General features: G+C 49.3%; 1 protein-coding gene across 1 annotated transcript in view; it reads right to left on the bottom strand.

Annotated features, from left to right (window-relative positions):
• RAD21L1 (RAD21 cohesin complex component like 1) overlaps positions 1-25,858 on the bottom strand; it is a 1,288,752-nt gene that overhangs the window by 146,340 nt on the left and 1,116,554 nt on the right. The window contains exon 12 of the mRNA XM_085619570.1: positions 12,108-12,215. Coding sequence (XP_085475696.1) covers positions 12,108-12,215 — 108 coding nt within the window. The remainder of the gene's footprint in view (positions 1-12,107; positions 12,216-25,858) is intronic.

Genomic DNA, 25,858 nt, shown 5'->3' with positions numbered 1-25,858 from the left:
TGTGCGTCTTCTTTTGAGGTGGCTGCGACGAAGGGCCCGGAGATGACGCCCTTGGTCTTTTATGTGAGGAGTGAGAAGAGATAGTAGAACCCTCACTTTCCTCAGAGGACACAACAGTTTCCTTGTCCTTTAGTCTTTGCAGCCAGATTAAAAGGCGCCCTTCTCGGTCTTTCAGGGTCTTAGATGAAAAGGTACGACATACCTTACAGTCTTCCGAATTGTGGCTAGGATAAAGACAATAAAGACCGTCTTTATGCTGATCGTCCACGTGAAGCCTCTTTTTCCCACAGGAAGCACAGGATCTGAACAGTCCCTTCTTTGGGGTATCAGCCATGACGAAGCCAAGTAAATTTGTAGCAAGAAACACTGGAAATCCAGAAGCAATGAGCAGAGCTCAGTGGAGACTCCCTTAGCACGACGTGCGGTAGAAAATCTGAGGGACTAGAGCTCCTTCCAGGAAGGTTCTAGAGGGTGGTGCTAGCTGATTGGCTACTGGCCAAACTTTGGTCCTTTTTACATAAGGACGTGGATTGCTTACTAAGCTAAGGCCTTTTGGGGCCTGTTACTATATATGTCTACTAAGACATTGCTTTGTTATTTACCGGTGACTCCCATCCCGACGACGGGGAATGATTCAGGCATGTGAATCTATGAAAGATACCCTAATACTGGATAAGCAATAACTGTTCTCAGGGCAGGGAAAGTACTAATGTAGAAACACCACCCCTGAATAACTATGAATGGACATGGTTAATCTATATGGGTCAACAGACTGAGAATTAAAAATTACATATATTTTATTATTAAATCACCATCTCTTTAAAAACCATAATGTACAAAATATAATTGGTGATGTACCATACTACATAGAATAAAAAGACAACAATCCAAAGTCCACACAGTCACACAACAATACATCTATGTGCAATGATTTTGGTATGGTCTTATATCTTATTGTCCTCATAAAATAAACTCAGTATAACAATGATTGACAGTAAATCTTTTGAATTCAAATAATGTCACCCCAACATGATGATTATAAGAGAGATCGTGGCTTAAGTTAGTGATGAGTCTTCATGAGATCTATGTGCATAAGGAGTCTTTATCAGGAAAGCCTCAATTAGGACTGTAGGGTACCAGGTTTAAGTCCTGAAGTTACTCCGGAGTTCAAAAGAACTCAGGAATGTCGATAGAGGTATGATCAGATTGACCGCTTAATTTTTTGGGTGCAGATGTCAAACTGTCAGTAAATTAATGAATGCCCAATACTGAATCACCCAGAATTGCGGGGATAGCAGCCTATACATAAGGAACACTCCACTACTGTGGAATTCACGGAGCACTGTTGGACAGCTGAGTCGCAAGACTTAGAAGTGTCTGATATTCAGTAAATGTGTGGCAACAAGATGAGCAAGTGGCAGGATAGATATAAAAGTTAATTCAGACCACGGACTCTCGGGAGGGGCTCTAACTCGAAGTGCAGATTCCTCCCCCTCCTTTTGACTGCAGATGATATTGTGCCCCCTACTAAGGATCTCCCCCCTCCTGATAAACGAGGCATTATCCTTAAAGAAATTAGGGAGTCCCAGACAGTTCTGGAACAATTGGGAGCGCTAAACTAAGAGGTCAGCCTTCTCAAAGCCAACCATAAGAAATTGTCAGAAAAGGTTAAAACTAACACAATGACACAGTCTGATATAACCTCCTGGTGCAAGGAACAAATGAAAGTGATTGCTGCAGACACAAGTTGCAGAACTTGGTTGAAGATGCCGAAGGACGGTCCCAAAGGAATAATGTGACAATATTTGGACTGCCTGAAAACTGTGAAGGTAAAAATCCCACCCAATTTATAGAGCATTGGCTGTGCATTGTGGTGGCCCTGGGAGACCTAACCGAGCTGTTTAGTGTGGAGAGGGCTCACAGAGTTTCCACCAGGGTTCGAGCGCCGGGAGCACCACCTGGCCCGGATCCTCAATTTTCATATCCAGGGACACCCTTCTCCGAAAGGCACAGGAAAACTGTCAAAATCTCTCTATTACCGGATTATCCTATACATGCTCAGCGTCTGTGAACCTCCTACCAAGGGGTCAAAAAACACTTGCAACAGCTCAACCTTAAGTATGCCCTCCTGTTCCCTGCTCGCCTCAAAATCCTTTATGAACACACAAGTCATTTCTTTGAGGGCCCAGATCAGCCTATCCTGGATACATACAGACGCCTACCCGCACACCGGACTAGGCAGAGGCGCACTAAACAGCGATGCACGGTGCGTACTAGCCGAGAAGGAGAATCAATTCCTACCCAGGAACAAGCGGTGGAAGGGCAGAGCGTGGCGCTTTAGACCCCCGCCACCCTACGAGATACAAGGACAAGACTTCAGCGGGCGGCACTACCCCTACGGACTCTGAAAGCCGCCAGGCACTATTACCAACCATAACCCCACATTCAATCAACAAACTACTAGGCTGAGAAAAAGGAATAACTGTGCAGATCAAAGAAAGCACTCATGCCTAGTTCTATTAAAAACATTGTATATTGCCTTCTGAGTTTATTGGAGGTGGAGGTGGCAGATGTACCTGTTGGCTGCTCGCGTGCGGTGGTACCTGTGCCACACAACACAGCTGGACCTTAATCTTTGTATATCACTAGGATTGCAAGGGTGGGTTTTCTTTCATTTCAATCCGTGTGATACCATTATCCTATGGGTGGGGTGGGGGGACAAGTCCCGAGCTCGGAGGCACCTCAATATGGGATACGTTCTAAGGCCACACAAGATGATGTAGTTGGTCACTGTTTCCACTACGATCCCATGGGTGAATGCACATAACCCGTTACAGTGGTTGAATCATATTTTTTGTTTGGTCGAACACAGTTTACAAGTTGGACAGTATAGATGGGAATTTGCTGTTAATTGCTTAGGGAAGCAAAATAGGTGCGCCATTAATACTTGCATTTCCATAGGTGTTGTGTTGGGTGCCAGATGTGTGCACCGTATGCATGGTATTTAGCTTCAATGGCTTCATTACATCACTAAAATTTCACAACTTGGAATGTAAGGGGGATGGGTTCTGTCCATAAACACCATTGAATCTATGCCCAACTGTGCAAACGCAGGTGACAGACCGTGTTTTTACAGGAGACACATCTGATGTCATCAGAGGCCCACCAGCTCCGAAAGAAATGGCGGTGCAGATATTTAATACCTCATACTCTGCGTTTGCAAGGGGAGCTGCTGGGGGGATCCGGGCAGGGGTTCCCTTTGAGGCACTAGAAACCCGCATTGATACAAATGGTAGATATGCATTAATCTAGGGCAGGCTGGGTGGTACTCCAGTAGTGCTGGGCAGCCTTTATGCCCCAAATACAGAACAGGACGCTTTCTTGGCCCAAGTCAGTGCAGCGCTTTCGGACTTGGCAATGTATCCATGGATACTTGGGGATGACTACAATGTCGTACTAGACATGTATCTAAACCATTCACACCCCCCAATGCCAGCTGCCGCGACAGTCCGACAAGCAAAGGTCCTTTCATCATGGGTGCAGGGTTGGACACTGGCAGATGCATGGCGTAGTAGGAATGTGGGAATATTCATTGTACTCAGCAACGCATGCCCTGCATACACAAATAGATCACATACTATGTTGTCCTACCCTGCTGGCTCAGATCACACACACTACCTATCTGGGTAAGACTGTCAGATCACAGATACTTAGAGCTTACACTGTCTTGGGGACGTGTACCCAGTCCTGACCTGGAAAGTCAATACCCTCCTACTGAAAAATGGGGCTTTCAATGCACATATGGCAACCATTTTAGATACATATTTCACGACTAATGCAAACACAGCCTCCACACCCCTAGTGGAGTGGAAGGCCTTCAAAGCGGTGGCAAGGGGGCCGACGATAAGCTCAGTCGTCGGGGCACGACAAAATGTACTTTACAACCTAAAGAGGGAGGCAGCGAGCCTGGGCACTTTAGAACGGGAAGCGGGGACAAATGGGAAGCGATTAGCGGCTCTGCAGGATGCGTGCTCAGAGTATACGGAATTACTGGAGCGCCTACGAGTGGTGGACTATGCCCGTACACTCAGAAAATTCATAGAGGTAGAGAGAGCCAGCGCATTGCTGGCCTGCCTGATTAGAGATGCCCCTCTCTTGCAGCCCATACTTGAGAATAATACTCTGTGGCATACCCACGTGGTCACAGAAATCGAAGCGAATGAGGCGTTCCAAGAGTATTATGATCAACTGTTCACAGCTCCCTAAGCAGCGGGACTTGTGGCACTGATTACTGCGATGGAGATCCGAGAGGTTATTAGAGACCTCCAGCGAAACCAAACCCCGGGACTGGACGGCCTGCCTATGGAATTCTATGCCACCTTTACCACGCAATTGGTGCCCTGGCTGGAGTACCTACATCATGCCTCACTGGAAGAGGGCACCCTACCCCGATCACAGAACAGGCCCTAGTGACGTCTCTGCTGAAATAGGACAGAGATCGAGCAGATAGCACGGCATACAGGTCTCTGTCACTATTGAACACGGAGTACAAAATACTAAGCAAAATACTGGCTGGCCCTCTTCTCCTCTTTCTTCCAAATCTCATACATGCGGATCAATGCGGTTTCGTGCCCAGCAGGAACACATAGTTAAACATACGCAGACTTTATCAAGTAATGTGGGCAACACCAGAATCTTAACAGGGCAAGTTGCCTATCCTTGGATCTCGGTGAAGCTTTTGACACTCTTAGCTGGGAGTACATGCTGGTGGCCCATACACAAAATGGGATCGCAGGTGAGGTTGTCCGTTGGGTCAAATTACTGTACATCTCCCCACCTGCAAGGGCCCGCATGGGTGTCCATATCTTGGGCCCCTACCAGATAAAGCGTGGCACACGACAGGGATGCTCATTATCCCCTATACTCTTCATGTTGCCACTGGAACCCCTATCCCACAAGCTACATCGAGATTCAGCGAACTGGGGGTTCACGATAGGTAACGTGACTCATCCATTTGCTGAAGATATTATACTATATACCAGGGACCTACACTGTAATCTACAAACTGTGGCTCAAATCTTCTCTTAATTCCAGTCAGTTTTGGGACTCGTCATTAATTTTGATAAATAACATTTTTGTTCAGCGAGGGGTTCCAACAACGTGTGATCCCCTGTGGGGTAGCTGAGATGGCAGTAGCCCCTGACACATTCAAGTTCCTCGGAATCCATGTGTATAAAATGCAGCTGGACATACTTGATGGGAACCTACAATGGGCGATCACCTACATACGATCCTAGGTCACATTTTGGGCACCTCTCCCCTTTTGGTAGCGGGGCGCTTCGCTATTGCAAAAATGGTAATGCTCCAGCGAGTCTTATACTTTTTCACTACCTTACTTGTGGTTATCCCAGCTGTGGTGTTCAAAATGCTACCTACATTACTGACCGACTTAACATAGGGTACAGGCCGATGCAGTAAGCCTGACAAAATTGCAACTGCCGGTGAAGGCTGGAGGCATGGGGGCTCCCCATGAGCTTACTGTCTTGCAAGCCAATTACGATGACTTTCTTACTGGCCAGCGGGTTATAACCTACAAGAGATAGCATACACCCCTGACATGATTACACAAGGGAGGTTGCACACACTGCCCCTATACTACTGAAAGTTGCACCAGAGTTGTCTGCAGTACAAGATATTTTATTGTTTCAGGATTGGTTGGTACCACTATGTAATCTTAGACAAAATAATACAATCTGCTCATAAGGCACATTTGGGTATTTCAGCAACTGAAAGAAGGTTGCATCAGTGGTATTGGTGGCTTTGTTTATATGTATATGTTAGAAGATTTGTCGAGCAGCGCAAACAGTGTTTGTTGTCTGACCAGCACTGGAAAACGGTTCAAAACCCTTTACTTCCTAATGAGTGGTCTGATTCTCCATGGACTAAATTGGTTAAGATTTTATGTGACCTTTCAATGCGTTGGTCATGGATAAATGTTATTTAATAGTACCTTTGGATAACCATGAAATATAGATAAAATGTTCATTGGTCGTAACAGCAAGTGTGTTATTAAGGTACTGAGTGATGTTTTTTTCTGTGGAAGGTCTGCCTAAAACTAGTCACAGACAATGGCTCACATTTCACTTCTAAGGAGACAAACAAGGTACTTTCCATTTGGAAACACTCTTTCTGGTGAATAATCTAACTGCCGATCCCTCACCTTTTGAATATTCCCTAGGTGTCAGACTAGATCTGGATTTTTTTTTTTTCTTTTTTACAGTACTACTGAATGCTGAAGGTGACATTGTGCATCTGTGCCAACATCTGCTCTGGTAGTGATGAGGAGCAACACATTAGCACCGTCCTAGCATGCGGACATCTGTTGCTTTCTAGGCTGTCCGCGCCCCAAGAAGCACAACTCAACAGCAGACTAGCATGACCTGTGTGCAGATCTCTAAAGTGGAGTCCTTTTTGATGGAAGAGACACAAGTTAACAGAACGGGGAGGCAGGAATGTCTGAGGAATCTGCGGGTAGAGTATCCACCTGATAGAGCATTACTGAAGGTAAGTGACTGAAAATAGGACGGTTTTTTGCATGTGTTTACTACGCATGCCATAACGCGGTAGTTACAACAACCGCGTTGTTATTTTGCATTCCGTTACAACGCAAGTCGGAACAACGACTTGCTTTTAGGGGGCGCTGGATGTTGGAATAGTATAATTTACTATTCAAACTCCAGTCAGTGCGGACACTAGGGAAGGTGTTGGATTTTAAATCCAACACCTTCTGCCCCCTAACACAAGTCGTTGTTCCGACTTGCGTTGTAACGGTACGCGAAATAACGCGGTTGTTGTAACGACCGCGTTGTTATGGCATGCGTTGTTTAGCATGCGAACTAAACCCTGTTTACCAAGTGACTTGCCAATGTAGCAGCCTGGCACATATCCAGCACAGGCACTCCATTTATCAACGCAGTAGCAGCAGCCTTGGCTCTGGTTAAATGAGCCCTCAAACCTTCTGGGGGTTCCTTCTTAGCCAGTGCATAGCAGATTTTGATGTAGAGAACAAACTACTGGGCGAATGGTCCTTATTTGCACCTCCTGGTCTTCATTTGCCTCAGAGTATCCAATAAAGAGCTGAATGTCCACCCAATGTGTTTTGGTACGCTCAATGTAGAAACTTAATGCTCTTTTAAGATCCAAATAAAGGAGTCTCTCTTCCTCTTTGGAGGGATGAGGTAGAACAAAAAAAAAGCCAGGAAGGTGAAATGGGAGTGGCCAATTCCAGGAGAGAATCAGCTTAGGTATTAAATACAAGCTTGCCCAGGAAGAAATTTAGTGTAGGAGGGTTGACCGTGAGTGCCTGCAGCGCATTCATATGCTGATCGAGGTTATGACCATAGGAAAGGCTGTCTTCAAAGTTAGGAGTCGCAATGGACAGCTATTCAGTGGCTCAAGAGGGTGTACACATCAAAAAAGCACGGACTAAATTAAAGTCAGACTGTGGCATATTTAGGAGAAAAACAGACTAAAACCCTTTAAGAAATGCATTACAACAGGTGATTTAAGGAAGGCTGATCTGGTAACTATAAAAAAGCCACAAAAAAAGCAGACAAATAACCTTTAACCGTCCTCTAAAGCAAGTCCATGCTGGACCAGTGATAACACAAAAAGCAACAACTCTGACAGTTAGGCTTGTAGTGGGACAATCTGATGGGCACCATGCCAAGACACTGGGTTATACCAGCTTTGCAGAGGGATGCCTCGTTGTGAAAATGTGAATGATTTCTATAGGGAGGTTGAAAACTGTCAAACTGTCACAGATCAGTTCCCTAGCATGGAGGTGTGGATTGCACAGGCCCTAGTTGAGAACTCTGGTGCAAATGCAACAGACAATCCTCCCAAAGCAGCAGCTTGATCGGAGGACAGATGCTCATGACCAGCAGTTCAGGGTATCAGACTCTCCTGGTTCAGTCCCGTACTATGAGAATTACATGGGTCCAGTCATTCCTGATGATCTTCAACTCAGGGCAGGATCGGTATTGACATGAAGGCATACAAAAGTCCAGAGCTCTACTCTATGCGGAATGTATCTCTGAGATAGTTTTTGTGAGAATGCGGACGTGGAAAAGTGCTGACACTGCACAGTCTTGGCGGTGGCAAAAAGATTGAGCAATGGTTCTTCCCATTCTCAGAAAGTGACAGGCACCACCTGTGGGTGGGACTGTGAATCGTGGTCTGCTAGTCTTTGGTTGCTGTGTTTGTCTGCCCTGGTATTTTAAGATCCAGCCAGAGAAATCGCCCGATGGTCGGGTGAGGCATGAAACCATACTGTGTTCCGAATAGCTCCAATGAATGGGACAGTCTGCAAAGGAGTCAGGTGTGTTGCAGTGAACCCCAATAACATTAGATGTTTTAAAGTCTAGAGGCCAAAGGGGAGCACTACAAACTGAAAATGCACCTGGTGCACAGTGAACCGCAGTAGCGCCCGAGGGCCTGCAGAACAAGGGTGTGGGAATAAGCATGGGAATAAGCATCCATACAGTCCAACACTACCATCCAGTTTCCAGGACAAACAGGACCTGGGATAGGGTGAGCATCTTTATTTTCACAGGAAGGTGTGGAGAGGCAGAATAACTAAAAAAGGATGAAGCCCTCTATCCTTTTTCGAAACCAGGAAATAACAGGAGTAACATTCACTTCCTCCTTCTGATGCCCGAAGCCTTTCCATGGCTTCTTTGGTCAAAAGGACCTGCACTTCCTGCTGCAAAATGAACAGATGATCAACTGCCAGCAGCCCGAAAGGTCTTGGAAGGTGCAGCAAAGTGGAAAGAAATGGAAGGGTGTACCGTTGATGGACTATTTGAAGAACTCGTTTGTCCAAAGTGATTGAGTACCGTTCCTGGAGGAAATGTCGGATCCGGTCTCTGATAGGGAGGCTGTGTGTTGAGAAGGACACACTAAAGTGGTTCTGGTGCTGCGGCAGCTTGAAGAGCGGGGGACTGACTTGCACCTTTCCCCTGCTGTACTGGGTGTAGCCTTTGGGAGTCATAGCCTCGGCCACAAAATGGCTGGGAGGTTTGCTGGATTAGTAACGTGGGATAGTGTTGTCAATAAATGGAACCCCCATCATAGCCAAAGAGGGGGTGAAATTGCTAGTACAAGTGACTGGAGACAGGCCCAAGGAATGTGCTGTGACTTGGCTATCTTTAAAACTTTCGAGGACCGGGTCTGCTTTGTCATCAAAAAGGCGGGAGCCATCAATGGGCATGTGCATTAGGACGTTACCTGGACATCCCCAGAGAAGCCTGTGAATCTCATCCATGCGTGGTGTTGCACTTCCATGCTGATATCTATTGTCAGGCCTAGGCAATCAATAGTGTCCAGGCCACAGCGAATGATGAATTTTGCTGCATCACTGCTGTCCTGGTTGGCTTAAATCAGAAACACCTGAGGTCAAAGAATTACTGGCAAGAATCAGGACACTATCACGAAGTGTGAGTGAGTAGCAACTCAGGAGACAATGCACATTTACAGACTGCAGGGCAAGGTTGGTGGAGGAGAACATTTACTTACCAAATGTGTCAATGCACCTAGATTCATGATCAGGTAGGGTGGTGCGGAAGGAATCAGAGTAAATCTTACTGGTGGACACCTTTACCACCAAGCTCTCAGGTGTGGGATGATGAGTCAAACATTCCAGGTCACCAGTTACAGGTTGACAGTGACAAGCTATCTGTTAACTGGGGGCACAGGAGATGGCTTTGCCCACGTGCCTAAAAGAGTGTCTTTTAAGGCCTCATTAAAAGGGCAACACATGTTTCATGTGTCTGACCCGGTTGAGAAGCCTCTGTAAGAACATTAGTCTTAAATTGTATTTTTGGTAATTGGATGTCATGGGTGTCTTCCACCATTCGTATGGTCACAGAAAGGAGGCACTTTCTTCTGCAGCAGGACCACTGAGCGGCAGGTGGGGAGGATGAGCTGATAACAAAACTAGTGTCTGGGAAGGTGTCCAGGCCACTGGCATCTTGAAGTTCTTCATATCAATTGTCATCTGTGTACTGAGGGACAAACACAGCCACATCATCAACAATGCCTGAGTCTGCTCCAAAAATATTAGAGTGAATAGTATCTGCTGCAAGGGAAAAGGCAAGGTATCTGAATGCAGTAGGTTGCCAGAAGCCTGATGCCTGGTGAGATTGGAGCAGGGCCTATGTCAAGGTGGGTCCAACCCTCAGTCAGCGAGCACAACGATCTGGGTCTCTTCCTCCAGCACCGATGCGAGAGAACAGATGTAGGTCGTGAGTCCGAAACCAAAGTCAGTGTAGAAACCAAAACAGGATCAGAGGTTCCAAATGATGCAGAGGGCAGACGCATTGGTAGAAGCCCAACTGCATTTCCTCATGGATCCTTGGGGCACAAAGGCACGCCAGAGGGAGCTGGTAATGTGCCAAAAATGTGAAGCACAGCTTCATGGAAAGCCTTGATATGCTGGGGCGTCACTGGTGGACCGGGGAATTGGATAACTTATGTCCTTGTGTGAAATATTAAAAAAGGTGAGAAATCTGCAGTTAGAAGTATCAGAATTTAATATTTTTACATAGTCATTGCATCAAACATCTTAGGATAACTTTACACAGCGCATCTTCCAATTATATGGTAGTAATGGCAAACAGGTTGCTAATTGAAGGAATCCAGACAACTCAATTGAATAAAATGGATTTTGAGTTGTATATCATGGATAAAGTCTGTAGTTATGTTACTACTCATCAGTGATACAGAAATTAATCTTTCGTTTTGCAAAGCAGAAGGGTACAAAACAAAATTAGGTACAGGCTGGATGCATGAGGAAGTGGATTTTAGCTACAAATGTAGTAGCATGCCTGATTAAGAAGGAAGAGAATAGTTTGCAAACTGACTTAAGACATATTTAGGTTGACAACAAAAAGAGCGCCAACGACATGGAGCTGCAAAAAGGAGATTGAGTTATCATCAGGAAACCTCTTCACACATCAAATGAAGGATGTCCCAGATATACTTTGACACTCAAAATCATCAGTGTCCAGCTCTGCAGTCTGGATAGAGGGGAAAGGGTGGTGGAACAAGAGTGTTAATATTCCTATATCCAAGTAAAGTGCTGTCAAGTTTGAGAGTTTGAGGATTAAGAGGATGAGTTTTATTGGATGACAAGTGAAGTTAACAAAGAAGTTTAAAACACATCTAACAAAAGTGTAATCATCCTTTGACACATGTTTGCACTAGCAGTGAATTGATGATGCATGCTCATGTAGATAATGTGGGTTGTAGTTCTGGTCCAACTGTGATCACTCATTTTCACCAAGTCCGGTAATTTTTGTAAATTTGCGACCAAATATGATCAATATATGGTGTATTGATCACACTCAAATTGGAGTTATTTTCAAAATGATGTGGTTACACTCAATGTATATACAATACTCTTACTTGTTTCTATTCAATGTCTAATATTTAATTGTCACGCACTGCTATTAGGACCCTGGGGATTCTAGAGTGCTGTGAGTGTTAAATTAGGGATAGTTATGGCACTCAAGATTTTCCTGGATCCTTGGTGCAGTAATGGGGTTTAACTGCTCCTGAAATAAATCTTTTACTTATCTGCTTCGCCCGGCTATCGTTCTTTCCTGTGGCACATGTCTTCCAACAGTGTTTTTTCATGCAGGCCCAATCATACCATACAAGAGTTTTTTGTAACAACTAAGCCGAGGAACTTGAGCCTAATCCTTTCATTAACAGGCAACCAGTGTAAGCAATTGCTTGCACCCGACACGATCAAATAATTTCAAAAAAGCAACTTTCCAGATAGTATAAAAGTATCTCTCAGTTGATTGTTAAGTGATCATCTGCTCCGAACCCACACTAACATCAGAAAGTGACAATTGCTTACCTTTTTTTCAACTGTTAAAACATAAAAAAATGTAATACAAAAGTTGTATCCTAGTGTTCACATTTTATTTCAAAGTAATTTCGCAACAGTCTAAAGCACATATTTCACAAAATCGCATGCAGGAGAACAGCATCAACACCGGAAGAAGCAGCATATGTTAATAGGAGCTACGGTTTCCTACCTCATAAATGCCAAGTGTTGGAGCTGATTCAGCAAAGTGCTTCTCCTTTTCTTGTTCTGCTGAGCTGATTAATAAAGAGGTGTCAGATATCCCAGTGTCAACGGGTTGCTATGAAAATGTAAGTGATAATAGCTTTTGAATTTTGTAAAAATCAAAATGTCTGCCAGTTTAACAATTATCAATACAAGTAATACTGAAGCAGAATCATAAATTCAGTCTGTTGATTTACACTGTTCACCTTGATATAGTCTTCCTGGTATCACAACTATCCTTTAATGAACAGACCTCCGACTTGTTCACAAAATCATCAAAATAGATGTAGACCTCTGTGGGTCAACTTTATCTTGTGGCTTGATAACCACTCTTGCTATATTATTGTTGGCCTTGAGTCTAGGGAGGACCTCGGCTATCATGGGTACAGTGGGTGCATGGGCACAGAGGCCTACAGCATCCTGATTTTGTGTCTTTGAATATCCAACCTGGGGGAAAGGAGAAGCCTTTTTCTTGCTTGCAATAGGGCCCTCCTCATCTTTGCTACACCGAGTGATACAAACCTACACTTGCAACAGATGCCATTTCCTAATTATTGTCCCAGCTCAAACACATGTATGCCAATGTTGACCCCATTTGTCCTTAGTCCTAAAAAAAAGTTATCGCTTTTGGTTTCCTGGATCAGAAGCATATAAACAAATCTTCATGTAATGGAGAGCACTTTTAAGGCTTAAGAGACAGAGGTATGCCACTATAATTTAAGAAACCTAAACTACTGCCAGAAGTAATGCAAGTATAAACTTAGTATAAACCTAAAAGAGGGCTTTCAGTGATCATAAGTGCTAGGGTAAATTTGACTCATTTATAAGGTGAACTCCGCAATACGTGGAAAGCATGCATATGATTTACACTAGTAAAATAACAAAATGCTCGTTTCATGCTCCCATTTGGTGTAATGTCTAGTGCTCAAACAGTCAAGGGGCTTCTCCAGGACACCTATCTAATCATAACACGATCATAATCCTCTTAGACCCCTGCAAGTGGTTTATATATGACTAAATGCACTGTAAATAGCATTATTTACACATAATCTGATATTTTAAACATTCCATTTTCATTTGTCGCACCTTTGGCTGTAAAGAAGTGCGGACAGGTTGTGCTAGTCCTTTTTATCAAATGACAGGTATTCACACTGCCCACGCTAATTGTTCCTTATGTTATTTTTGTTAGGACTTGGACGTTCCTGCTTTCAGAGTTCCCGGGATTGAAAGCTTGGGCGTCCAGAATTAGTAGGATGCGCTTACAAAAAATTAATAAATAGGTTGCAAATGTATTTTTCTTGGGTTGGGGCGAGTTCTTTCATTTCATGGTCTTTTTCCAAAGACCATCATGCTTGTAAGTAAGGAATACTTGCATACTCGTAACTCTGAATCTCCAACATGGAAACGTTAATTAATTCACGAACAATTAATATTCAAACCGGTGAGTGAGATTTCCAAACACTTTTACAAAACGAAATTGTTCTTCCTTAGTTACATTAACATTCAACTAAATGAACCTCATCTTTTTTCTCTTTCCAATTGAGAAAGTCCATTTTAGTGAACGTTTGACAAAAACTTCAGATAATTTTTGTTCCTGTTTTTTTTTTTTAACAAATAATGTCTTACAGGCTTTATTTGTGGGCCTCTAAGGCCCCAAGCTGAATCTGCTATTCTACAAAAACAGAGGTCTAATCACTCCAAAGAAATTCATTTTAAAACCTGTCCACCTAGGAGTCCTACTCTACATTATAGGGAGGAGGCAATGATTTTCATAACTTCAGATGTTAATGATTGAGAACTAGAATTACAGAATATTTCCTTTTCCAAGGTGGGATCTGTACAGATATTCTTGTTCACTGAACAGAATGGCAAGGCAATCCTATCCCTTTTTATCAACAAACCAATGCACTCGAATAATACAAAAGTAGATAAAATACATACAGGTAGGTTTTTGAGCGACAGCTTTCTGCGAGATGCTTTACCTACTTTGGAGCCTGTTCTGGAATCCGTATCTATGCACTGTTTTTGTAAACGTATGAACTGACCTACAGGTAGTTGTCTGCAAATTTCAAAGATAGAGTTATGTATAAGCAAGAATGCATTTGCCACTTTCCTCAGTTTAAATAAACACTTGGGTGCCGATCACGATCCGGTAAAAAATTCCCCCGTGCGACTCGTATCGGGTCTTTTTACCGTACGAATCGTACAAGTGCCGTACGAACTGGCAATCACGATTCGCATGGTAAAAAGTCCATACGAACCGCACTGGGAATCATTCCCCACACGTCCTCGGGTCGGAAAATGTGTCCGACACGTCCTCGGACGATTTACCTTACAAACGTAAAAATCCAAGTCCGACCGAGGAATCACGATCCATCCCGTGCGTCCGAGCCTACAACCGTATGGAAAAAACACCGTCCGCACCGAACACCTATAGCAACCATGGAGACATGTGCCCGCATACGCGCCCAACACTCCCCCCAGCCCCCGTACGTCCGACACGTACCCCCGTATATGTATACCCCCACCCGTCTAGGTACACCCCAGTACGTTCCAGTCGTACCCCCACCCCAGTACGTGTCGTACCACCGTCAATGTACACCCCCCCACCCCTGTACGTGTCGTACCACCGTCTATGTACACCCCAGTACGTTCCAGTCGCACCCCCACCCCAGTACGTGTCGTACCCCCCGTGTTCCTACACCCCAGTACGTTCGAGCCACACCCCCACCCCAGTACGTGTCATAGCCCCGTCTACCTACACCCCAGTACGTTCCAGTCGTACCCCCACCCCAGTACGTGTCGTACCCCCCGTGTACCTACACCCCAGTACGTTCCAGTCGTACCCCCACCCCAGTACGTGTCGTACCACCGTCAATGTACACCCCCCACCCCTGTACGTGTCGTACCACCGTCAATGTACACCCCCCCACCCCTGTACGTGTCGTACCACCGTCTATGTACACCCCAGTACGTTCCAGTCGTACCCCCACCCCAGTACGTGTCGTACCACCGTCAATGTACACCCCCCCACCCCTGTACGTGTCGTACCACCGTCAATGTACACCCCCCCACCCCTGTACGTGTCGTACCACCGTCTATGTACACCCCAGTACGTTCCAGTCGTACCCCCACCCCAGTACGTGTCGTACCACCGTCAATGTACACCCCCCCACCCCTGTACGTGTCGTACCACCGTCAATGTACACCTCCCCACCCCTGTACGTGTCGTACCACCGTCTATGTACACCCCAGTACGTTCCAGTCGTACCCCCACCCCAGTACGTGTCGTACCACCGTCAATGTACACCCCCCACCCCTGTACGTGTCGTACCACCGTCAATGTACACCCCCCCACCCCTGTACGTGTCGTACCACCGTCTATGTACACCCCAGTACGTTCCAGTCGCACCCCCACCCCAGTACGTGTCGTACCCCCCGTGTACCTACACCCCAGTACGTTCGAGCCACACCCCCACCCCAGTACGTGTCATAGCCCCGTCTACCTACACCCCAGTACGTTCCAGTCGTACCCCCACCCCAGTACGTGTCGTACCCCCGTGTACCTACACCCCAGTACGTTCCAGTCGTACCCCCACCCCAGTACGTGTCGTACCACCGTCAATGTACACCCCCCCACCCCTGTACGTGTCGTACCACCGTCAATGTACACCCCCCCACCCCTGTACGTGTCGTACCACCGTCTATGTACACCCCAGTACGTTCCAGTCGTACCCCCACCCCAGTACGTGTCGTACCACCGTCAATGTACACCCCCCCACCCCTGTACGTGTCGTACCACCGTCAATGTACACCCCCCCACCCCTGTACGTGTCGTACCACCGTCTATGTACACCCCAGTACGTTCCAGTCGTACCCCCACCCCAGTACGTGTCGTACCACCGTCAATGTACACCCCCCCACCCCTGTACGTGTCGTACCACCGTCAATGTACACCCCCCCACCCTTGTACGTGTCGTACCACCGTCTATGTACACCCCAGTACGTTCCAGTCGTACCCCCACCCCAGTACGTGTCGTACCACCGTCAATGTACACCCCCCACCCCTGTACGTGTCGTACCACCGTCAATGTACACCCCCCCACCCCTGTACGTGTCGTACCACCGTCTATGTACACCCCAGTACGTTCCAGTCGTACCCCCACCCCAGTACGTGTCGTACCACCGTCAATGTACACCCCCCCACCCCTGTACGTGTCGTACCACCGTCAATGTACACCCCCCCACCCCTGTACGTGTCGTACCACCGTCTATGTACACCCCAGTACGTTCCAGTCGTACCCCCACCCCAGTACGTGTCGTACCACCGTGTACCTACACCCCAGTACGTTCCAGTCGTACCCCCACCCCAGTACGTGTCGTACCACCGTCAATGTACACCCCCCCACCCCTGTAGGTGTCGTACCACCGTCAATGTACACCCCCCCACCCCTGTACGTGTCGTACCACCGTCTATGTACACCCCAGTACGTTCCAGTCGTACCCCCACCCCAGTACGTGTCGTACCACCGTGTACCTACACCCCAGTACGTTCCAGTCGTACCCCCACCACAGTACGTGTCGTACCACCGTGTACCTACACCCCAGTACGTTCCAGTCGTACCCCCACCCCAGTACGTGTCGTACCACTGTCAATGTACACCCCCCCACCCCTGTACGTGTCGTACCACCGTCAATGTACACCCCCCCACCCCAGTACGTGTCGTACCACCGTCTATGTACACCCCAGTACGTTCGAGCCCCACCCCCACCCCAGTACGTGTCATACCCCCGTGTACCTACACCCCAGTACGTTCCTGGCGCACCCCCAACACAACCTCCTAAGTACGGAGCGCACCCCATGCCCCAACATCACAACCGCATGTACGAGTCGTACAAAGCCACACACAAGGACATAATCGTACAACCAAATGGCCCATGTACACACCGTACACACGCTCAAAACGCACGTACACAACAAGGACAAAACAAAACAACACAAGAATACACCATTCGAAAGGCACACAGCCACTAAACATGGCCAACAACCACTAAAAGAACACAATCACTGACCTGCAACTGTCAAAAACAAACAGAGGCCCAATACACCACCACTCCTTATAACACACCCACCCAAAATTCAAACACTGCCACACCCACCCATGGACCAATGAAAAGGGCCCACACACACAAACCATGAGCCTTTGCAACAGACTCACTGCTGCCAGACACCACAGAACCAGACTACAAGCAACACCACATCTTACACTTGCACACCTTCACACGACCACCCTCACAAACACCCTCTCATCACATTCACACACACACACAACCATCCACACCCCCCCCCCAACATCCACACACCCCCCACACCCACACCATCCCCACCCACATCCCTCACCATGCCCACTACCAAGAATCCAAAGTTCAGTCACCGAGAGTTGGAGGTCCTTGTTGATCAAATCCTCAGAGTCGAGCCACAGATCTTTGGAACATTGGTCAGAAGCACCAGCCAGGCAGCCAAAACAGCCATGTGGCAGACCATCGTCGATGCTGTGAATGCTGTTGCGGACACCAGGAGGACCAAGCAGGATTGCCAGAACAGGTGGTACGATCTGCGGAGGAGGGTCAGAGCCAAGAGGCAGGAGGAACACGACCAGGCCAACGCCACCGGAGGAGGGCCCTCCCGCAGACCTGTACAGTACCATCCCTGGGAGGAGAGGGTGATGGCCATACTGCCGGTGGAGGCAGTTGAAGGAGTAGAAGGACTCCGAGACCCGGGTGAGTACACAAACAACGCACCTCACATGGGGGGAACTGCAACCACAACCAAAATTAATAACAGGCACGCAACCACCACAAGCCATCGCATGACTCAACCACACTCCATGAGCAGGCACATGCCACTGCTGCCACCATGCCCCATGCACCCAGCTGGACAATGTCAAGTCACAGGCCACAGAAGACAACAACACATGACACGGTAACCCGGATGGCGGGAGGCTGGGCACCAAGAATCACATAGTGCGACTCCAAAGCAGACAACAATGCCCTCTGCCCATATGGCCTAGGTCACAGCCAGACAAACACTGTGTCCCAACACAGGAATGACTTGCCAGCAAATGGCGGACGCCTTGCATCAACACATGGGGGTGAAGGCACTGTTTTGCACATGACAGCAGCTAATGAACAGCCAACATTGTGAAAGAGTGGCAGCACACACCACCACAGCAGCAGCGCACAGACACACAGCAGACAAAATGGGTGCCTGGAGATCAGAAACAAACTCACATCAACAGGCCAAGGGCCACTCAAAGATCTGCTAACAGTGTGTGCCCAGGAAGCTGGGCCAAGGTGACAGAGGGTGACACACAGAGGGAGGGAGAGGGGGACACAGAGGGAGGGAGAGGGGGACTGAGAGGGAGGGAGACGGACAGAGGGAGGAGGGTGACACACAGAGGGAGGGAGAGGGGGACAGAGAGGGAGGGAGAGGGGGACAGAGAGGGAGGGAGACACAGGAAGATGGACAGAGGGAGGAGGCTGACACACAGAGGGAGGGAGAGGGGGACACAGAGGGAGGGAGAGGGGGACTGAGAGGGAGGGAGACGGACAGAGGGAGGAGGCTGACACACAGAGGGAGGGAGAGGGGGACAGAGAGGGAGGGAGAGGGGGACAGAGAGGGAGGGAGACACAGGAAGATGGACAGAGGGAGGAGGCTGACACACAGAGGGAGGGAGAGGGGGACAGAGAGGGAGGGAGAGGGGGACAGAGAAGGAGGGAGACACAGGGAGAGCAAATCAGTCCTTTGGTGTGTGGGAATGTCTGCTCGTCAGCAGGTGGACTGCGTGCATGTAGACAAGGGTGGCCAGTGCCAGAACCCCCCCTCTTCATCATGGCAAAACGCAGGGCCATGTCACAACCTGTACACGAGCACAAGGACAGCCACCTGCATCATATAAGTGTGTGGATCCACTCCATGTGCACATGTACAGTGCTACAAGGAAGGCGCAAATGCATGGCTCGCCACACATGCACACTCCACTGCTGACTGCAGTCACACTTGACGCAGCAAGTAAGACTGTGCCACACATAGTTAAAGGGGCCAAATTGGTGGCCAAGGGACACAACCATGCACAAGTGCACTGTGAGTGGAATGCAAGACAGATCCTAATTCCAAGAGGAAATGTGCCAACTTTGTAACGGATGAAACATGGATGTTGCATGGATCAAAATTAACATTTTCTCTCTCACACACAGGTCAACGTCGTGCTGCACCCCCCCAAGTGTTGGGGGGGAACACTCACAGGACCCGGATCTGCAGGAGACCGATCCCACCGGCAGCGACCACTCTCACCACTCTGCGGACGACCCCGACCGACCTGGCCCCTCTGGTGTCCAACCACCTGCAGCACCTGCGTCAGGTACAACCGTGCCAACCACCACCCCCACTCCTGCCACATCCCAGGAGACACCCAGGATCCCTGCCCCAACACCACAATGCAGCCAGGCTCGCCAGGAGGGACACGGTGTCCCGGGCACCCAGGAGGAGGCAGGCGACAACGCCAATGCCACCCCTCAGGGGTCCCGGAGACCCGATGTTCCCACAAGTGCAGGCCAGACGCAAGTGGGCAGGGGTGGTGGGAGTTGAGGACGGCGGAGGCGCGAGCCTGACCAGTTGGCTGGGGATCCGGTATTTTCCCATGTCCGTAACATCCTGGACTCATACCGGCAGGACACCACGGGCATGGCCCAGGTTGTGTCCGTCCTCGAGGGGATCAAGGTCCAGCAGGCCCAGCAACATGCGGAGCTAATAGCCTGTCTACAGCTACACCAACGGAGGATGGAGGACAGACAGGCTGAGCAAGTGACGGCGTCCCAGGGGATTCACGCTGAACTCCGTCGGATGGCCGACACCATGGCCGACCCTCCCTGTGCCAGAAGGCGGAGAACATCACCACCCACAGGGAGGGATCATGAGGAGGAGGAGGAAACATCCGACGGAGCATCCCAGACGTCGTCACGGCCTGCTGCTGAGGTTCCCCGCAGGAAGCCGGGTCGTCCACGGAAAGGACCGTGAGGGTGGCTGCTACATCACCATCTCCCAGGACACCTGGCCTGGCACCTGGCCCACTGGAGCAACAGCATCACAGCATCAAGAGACATTCTCTGCCACATGGCCCTGCTGGTCACTGGCTGACCAATGTTGACAAAGACTGTGGCATGGACTCTGAGGATTTCCAATGGCAAGGACACCAACTCCCCTACTGAACTTTGGATTCCCTAATCCCGGAAAGCCCCTCACTTTGTCCCCCCCCCCCCCCAATAATAAATCACACTATTAAGAGTAGATGCCTGCTGGTAGCATTATTACCTAACATGTGTCTTGTACAGTCTAAACATGCCTGAGTCATCTGTTCACTTCAACCATCCACACCCTGGGGCCTGAGTCTGGCACAGGACACATGGGTCACAGTTTATTAGGCAAGACAGACATGGAGCACCATACACACCCGTGATGGTCAGAACCAGCTGAGGGGGTGGCCGAACAACCGTGCTGACAGACACATTGAGTACAGCAACAGTCATGCGCAGAGGTCAGGGATCCTGGCCCGTGTCCTGGGGGGCACCCAGGTATGTGTAGACAGGTGGCAGAACCATGTCCTGCAAGCTTGAGTCCGGTGGATGCAGAGAATGGGGTCATGGACAACGTTGGATGCATGGGGATGGCACATGTCACAATACCCACACAGTCATGGACATCATGCCCAATACACAGTCTCAGCACACACACACAGCTTGCATCTTGCCACTCGACACATTGACACATAGCCACAATCAGGGAATACCATGCCAGACATGCAGGATGCACCGTGCCAACACACCAGCACTGACTGAGAAGAGGCACCTTGGAGGCATAGGGACACCTTTATTAGTCATGTTATTGGTATTGCAGAGGCAACTTGAAGTACACATGAACACATCATGTGGAGTAACATGTGGCTCCAACACTGGCACCCCCCTTCTGCAGCACAAATGCGTGATAGCCAGGGAACTGGCACACAAGCGTCGGCTAACAGCTAAACACCCACAGCTGCTCACGGAGAGCCTGCCATACACCATACATCCGCTGATGTGGAAGTCCCACGCCATGTCAAGACAATGTTAACCGTATGTGTCCGAGGGCAGTGTCACACACATTGATGCCATCATCACAATCCACTATCCCATCACTGATGACTGACAACCAGGCAGCCCATCTATTCAGGTGTACCCAGCTGCATGTCGTGTCCCATGGGGATGCCACATGTCTGCAGAGGAACCAAACCCCGACCGGGGCAGTGTGCACACATCGTGAACAACTGCCACACCCAATACACCCCAGATGCATCCCTTACCCCATGGAGACTTCCAAACGTGTCCGTGCCTGTAACGCTGAGTCAGCCCACGATGTCATGTCCATGAGGAATAGCAGTGCCACAACAATGCAACCAGCAAACGGCATGCGCAGGTACCTGGGGAAGAGAGACACACAAGAAGTCAGCCACAAAAAGCACAGCCACTTGCATGTGCAGTTAATCGACACATGTATGGATGACAACATGCTAGGTCACAATTATGACTGGGGAAATACTACCATCACTGCCACCATCACTCCAGTGACACACCCACACACACCTCTGACCCACGTGCCATACATGCAGGTGGAGACACACATCACAACGCATGCCACACGGGGACCAATGCGTGCACACTCAGACCCTGGTACTCACCACTAAGCAAAGCAGTCGCGTATGAGCCGAGTCCGGATGTCCTCTTGCGGCTCCACATCCTCCACATCACTAGCCCCATTGCCAAGCCCTTCGTCCTCCACGGGTGGATGGTCCTCGTCATGTTGATTCAGGATGAGTGGCACAGCTCTTTCAACTGCCATGTTGTGCAGCATGCAGCAGACCATGAAGATCTTGCAGACCTTCGCCGGGGCATAAGGGAGTGCACCGCCGGTCTTGTGGAGGCACCGGAATCGGCTCTTCAGCATGCCAAACGTCCTCTCTATCACTCGCCTTGTCCGGCCATGGGCGGTGTTATAGCGGAGCTGGGCCGGCGTGATGGGGTTGCGGAGAGGTGTCAGCAGCCAAGGCATGTTGGGATAGCCAGCGTCCCCTACATGGGAAGCACATGGACATCGTTAGAACTGGTGTAGCGGTCGTGCTGGTCGGCTATACAGAATACAGGACAGACAGACTGTACCCACCAACAACACATGCCCGTTCGTTGCGCAGCTGCATCATCATATCAGGCATCCCGCTACGCCTCATGATGTAGGCATCGTGTGCTGATCCTGGGAAACGAGCACAGACATGTGAAATCACCATATTGGACAGACACACCACAAGGGCATTGATGGAGTGGTAGTGCTTCCGATTGCGGTACGCCACCTCCCGTGCGTGTGGTGGTACCAAACCTACATGTGTCCCATCTATGGACCCAATGACATGGGGCATCCCTCCCAGGGCATAGAATCCACGCTTGACCTCAGTCATCTGTTCAGGGGTTGGGAACTTGATGAAGTCATCCAGGTGATTCAACATGGCCTCCAAGAAATCATGCAGCACACCGCTGAACATGCTCTGGGACATGCCACCAACATGAGCTATGGTATTTTGGAAGGTACCCGTGGCCAGAAAATGTAGGGCAGCCATTACCTTCAGCTGGGGTGTCAGTGCCGTCGGATACCTGTGCTGCGGTTGCAGGTGTGGTGCCAGTCTCGCCGTCAGCTCCAGAATCAACGGTTGGGTGAAGCGGTAGAGCCGGATCCTGTCATTCTCCTGCATGGTAGCCAAGTCTGGAATTCTTCGGGCAACAGGAGGCGCTCTGCAGTAATTTGGAAGTGACAAGGAAGAGTGAGTGCACTACGAGAACAACTCATGTCTACTGAGCACATGTAAATCTGGCAATACACACATGCCACATAGGGAGTCAGGCATGTGCTACATGCCCAGGACACGTATGGATGCAAGGTGACACTACTTCCAAGACCCAGCTACACACGGTGATTGAGAACCTCCCCATGCCACGCCATGGAAATAGCTGTGTCCCAGTGCAAGTGCACTGCCCGACGCAAGACAGGAGTGACATACACCCACACATCAGCAGAAGTGTGATGCCGATTGCAGAGACTGGTAGCGGAACACTGGAGCCACAGGTCACATGACATTACACTAGTCCAGCCCACACACCTTGCCATGAAGGTGCACATGTCATGACTCACCACACATTCCTTGTGAGTTTGCTGACATGGCCTTGTCACGCTACTCCGTGTCCCATGCATACATGTGCACCTCACATCCGATAACACATGTGGCATGGTGTTGGGAACAGTGTGCAATGACAATCTACACACAGCCACATGTTGGTTGCTGCAACGGCTGCAGCTTTTGAGGGTGCTACAACATCAACCTGATGTAAATCCCGGACACATATATGACATAGTCACATTGTGCACTGTGGGTAGTGACAAGTCATGTGTCATGACCCCTGTACCGGGCATCATGGGACACTTCCGTGTGTTGGTGTCCGTGCCATGCCAGTGACGCTCACCCCAAGTGCGCAGTCCCACATGCACACATGTCAAAGGAGTCAAGGGCATGCCTGGCACACATTGCACCCTCACACAGTACACATGTACACATCTCATCATACATCTGGTGCCTTCTCCACTCAGGAGGCATGTTCCACATCACAGCCTGTGACACCTGTGCCCCACACATGTAGTAATGCACAGACGATGCCTTGATGTCCATTCCTGGACAAGTATGTCCATCCATGGACAAGTATGTCCGCCCTATTCCTACATGTGTGTCGCCTATCACCACAGTGATGTGTAAAAACCGCCGTACTGCTGCTGAGAGGGCCTGTGCATGTTTCCAAATCACTGTGGGAGTGCTGCCGTATGTGTACCCATCGTGATGGCGAGCGTACAGGCATTTTTACGGTCCGTACCACTACGGGTACGCATACGCGTGCAGACCCATAGTGATAGTGAGCGTACATGCGTGTGTACGGTCCGTACCACTACGGGTACGCATACGCGTGCAGACCCATAGTGATAGAGAGCGTACATGCGTGTGTACGGTCCGTACCACTACGGGTACGCATACGCGTGCAGACCCATAGTGATAGTGAGCGTACATGCGTGTGTACGGTCCGTACCACTACGGGTACGCATACGCGTGCAGACCCATAGTGATAGTGAGCGTAGATGCGTGTGTACGGCCCTATCACTATGGGTCTGCACGCGTATGAGTACCCGTAGTGGTACGGACCGTACACACGCATGTACGCTCTCTATCACTATGGGTCTGCACGCGTATGCGTACCCGTAGTGGTACGGACCGTACACTCGCATGTACGCTCACTATCACTAGGAGTACGCATACGCGTGCAGACCCATAGTGATATAGAGCGTACATGCGTGTGTACGGTCCGTAACACTACGGGTACGCATACGCGTGCAGACCCATAGTGATAGTGAGCGTACATGCGTGTGTACGGTCCGTACCACTACGGGTACGCATACGCGTGCAGACCCATAGTGATAGTGAGCGTAGATGCGTGTGTACGGCCCTATCACTATGGGTCTGCACGCGTATGCGTACCCGTAGTGGTACGGACCGTACACACGCATGTACGCTCTCTATCACTATGGGTCTGCACGCGTATGCGTACCCGTAGTGGTACGGACCGTACACTCGCATGTACGCTCACTATCACTAGGAGTACGCATACGCGTGCAGACCCATAGTGATATAGAGCGTACATGCGTGTGTACGGTCCGTAACACTACGGGTACGCATACGCGTGCAGACCCATAGTGATAGAGAGCGTACATGCGTGTGTACGGTCCGTAACACTACGGGTACGCATACGCGTGCAGACCCATAGTGATAGAGAGCGTACATGCGTGTGTACGGTCCGTAACACTACGGGTACGCATACGCGTGCAGACCCATAGTGATGGAGAGCGTAGGCATGCATGTACGGGCCGTTGCCATGCATTTGGGGTGCCCTAGGGCCCCGAAACGCATCGTACCTGTGTGTGATGCTCCAAATTACATAGGGGACAAGTATTAAGGCCTACATGCATGCTGGTTGTCATGGAGACCAAGTTCAAAATTCGAAATTGTTCTGGAAGGTGCACAGCAGAAGTCAGTTGGAATTCTTCTACTTTGTTGCAATGTGTTTGTGGGGCTGACATCATGCAGGAGAATGAAACCGATAGAGAACCCACAGACTGCTAGGTTTGAAGGGATTGGTGGAAACATAGGATGCAAATGTGAGTGACCAATCACTCTGTACTCCTGTGCATGAGACTGGGCAGAAGGGCACATATAAGGCAGCCAGGTCCCATGAGGGAGCACTTGCCTGCACATCTTTGCATTCGTCGACCCAGCTGCTGCTACTGATTCCCTGGAACCATGTCAAGGGCTGTGGAGAGGACACAGCCATTCACCCTGGAGGAGAACATGGCTCTGCTGGATGTGATCCTCCCACAGTACTCCATGCTGTATGGGCGACCAGGGTATCAGGTGAGTGCATAGGCCACTGCCACAGACTGTCCCTATGTTGTGACTGTGACTTCTGCCATTGCGTCCAGGTGTAACACACATGCCATGTACTGTCGGGGGGGTCCCAGGGGGGGGTGCCTGATGTCTCCCAGCA

The sequence above is a fragment of the Triturus cristatus genome, chromosome 7, assembly GCF_964204655.1.
Source record: "Triturus cristatus chromosome 7, aTriCri1.1, whole genome shotgun sequence".
Lineage (NCBI taxonomy): Eukaryota > Metazoa > Chordata > Amphibia > Caudata > Salamandridae > Triturus > Triturus cristatus.
Note: the sequence above shows the minus strand (reverse complement) of the source record. Positions and strands in the feature narration are given on the sequence as shown.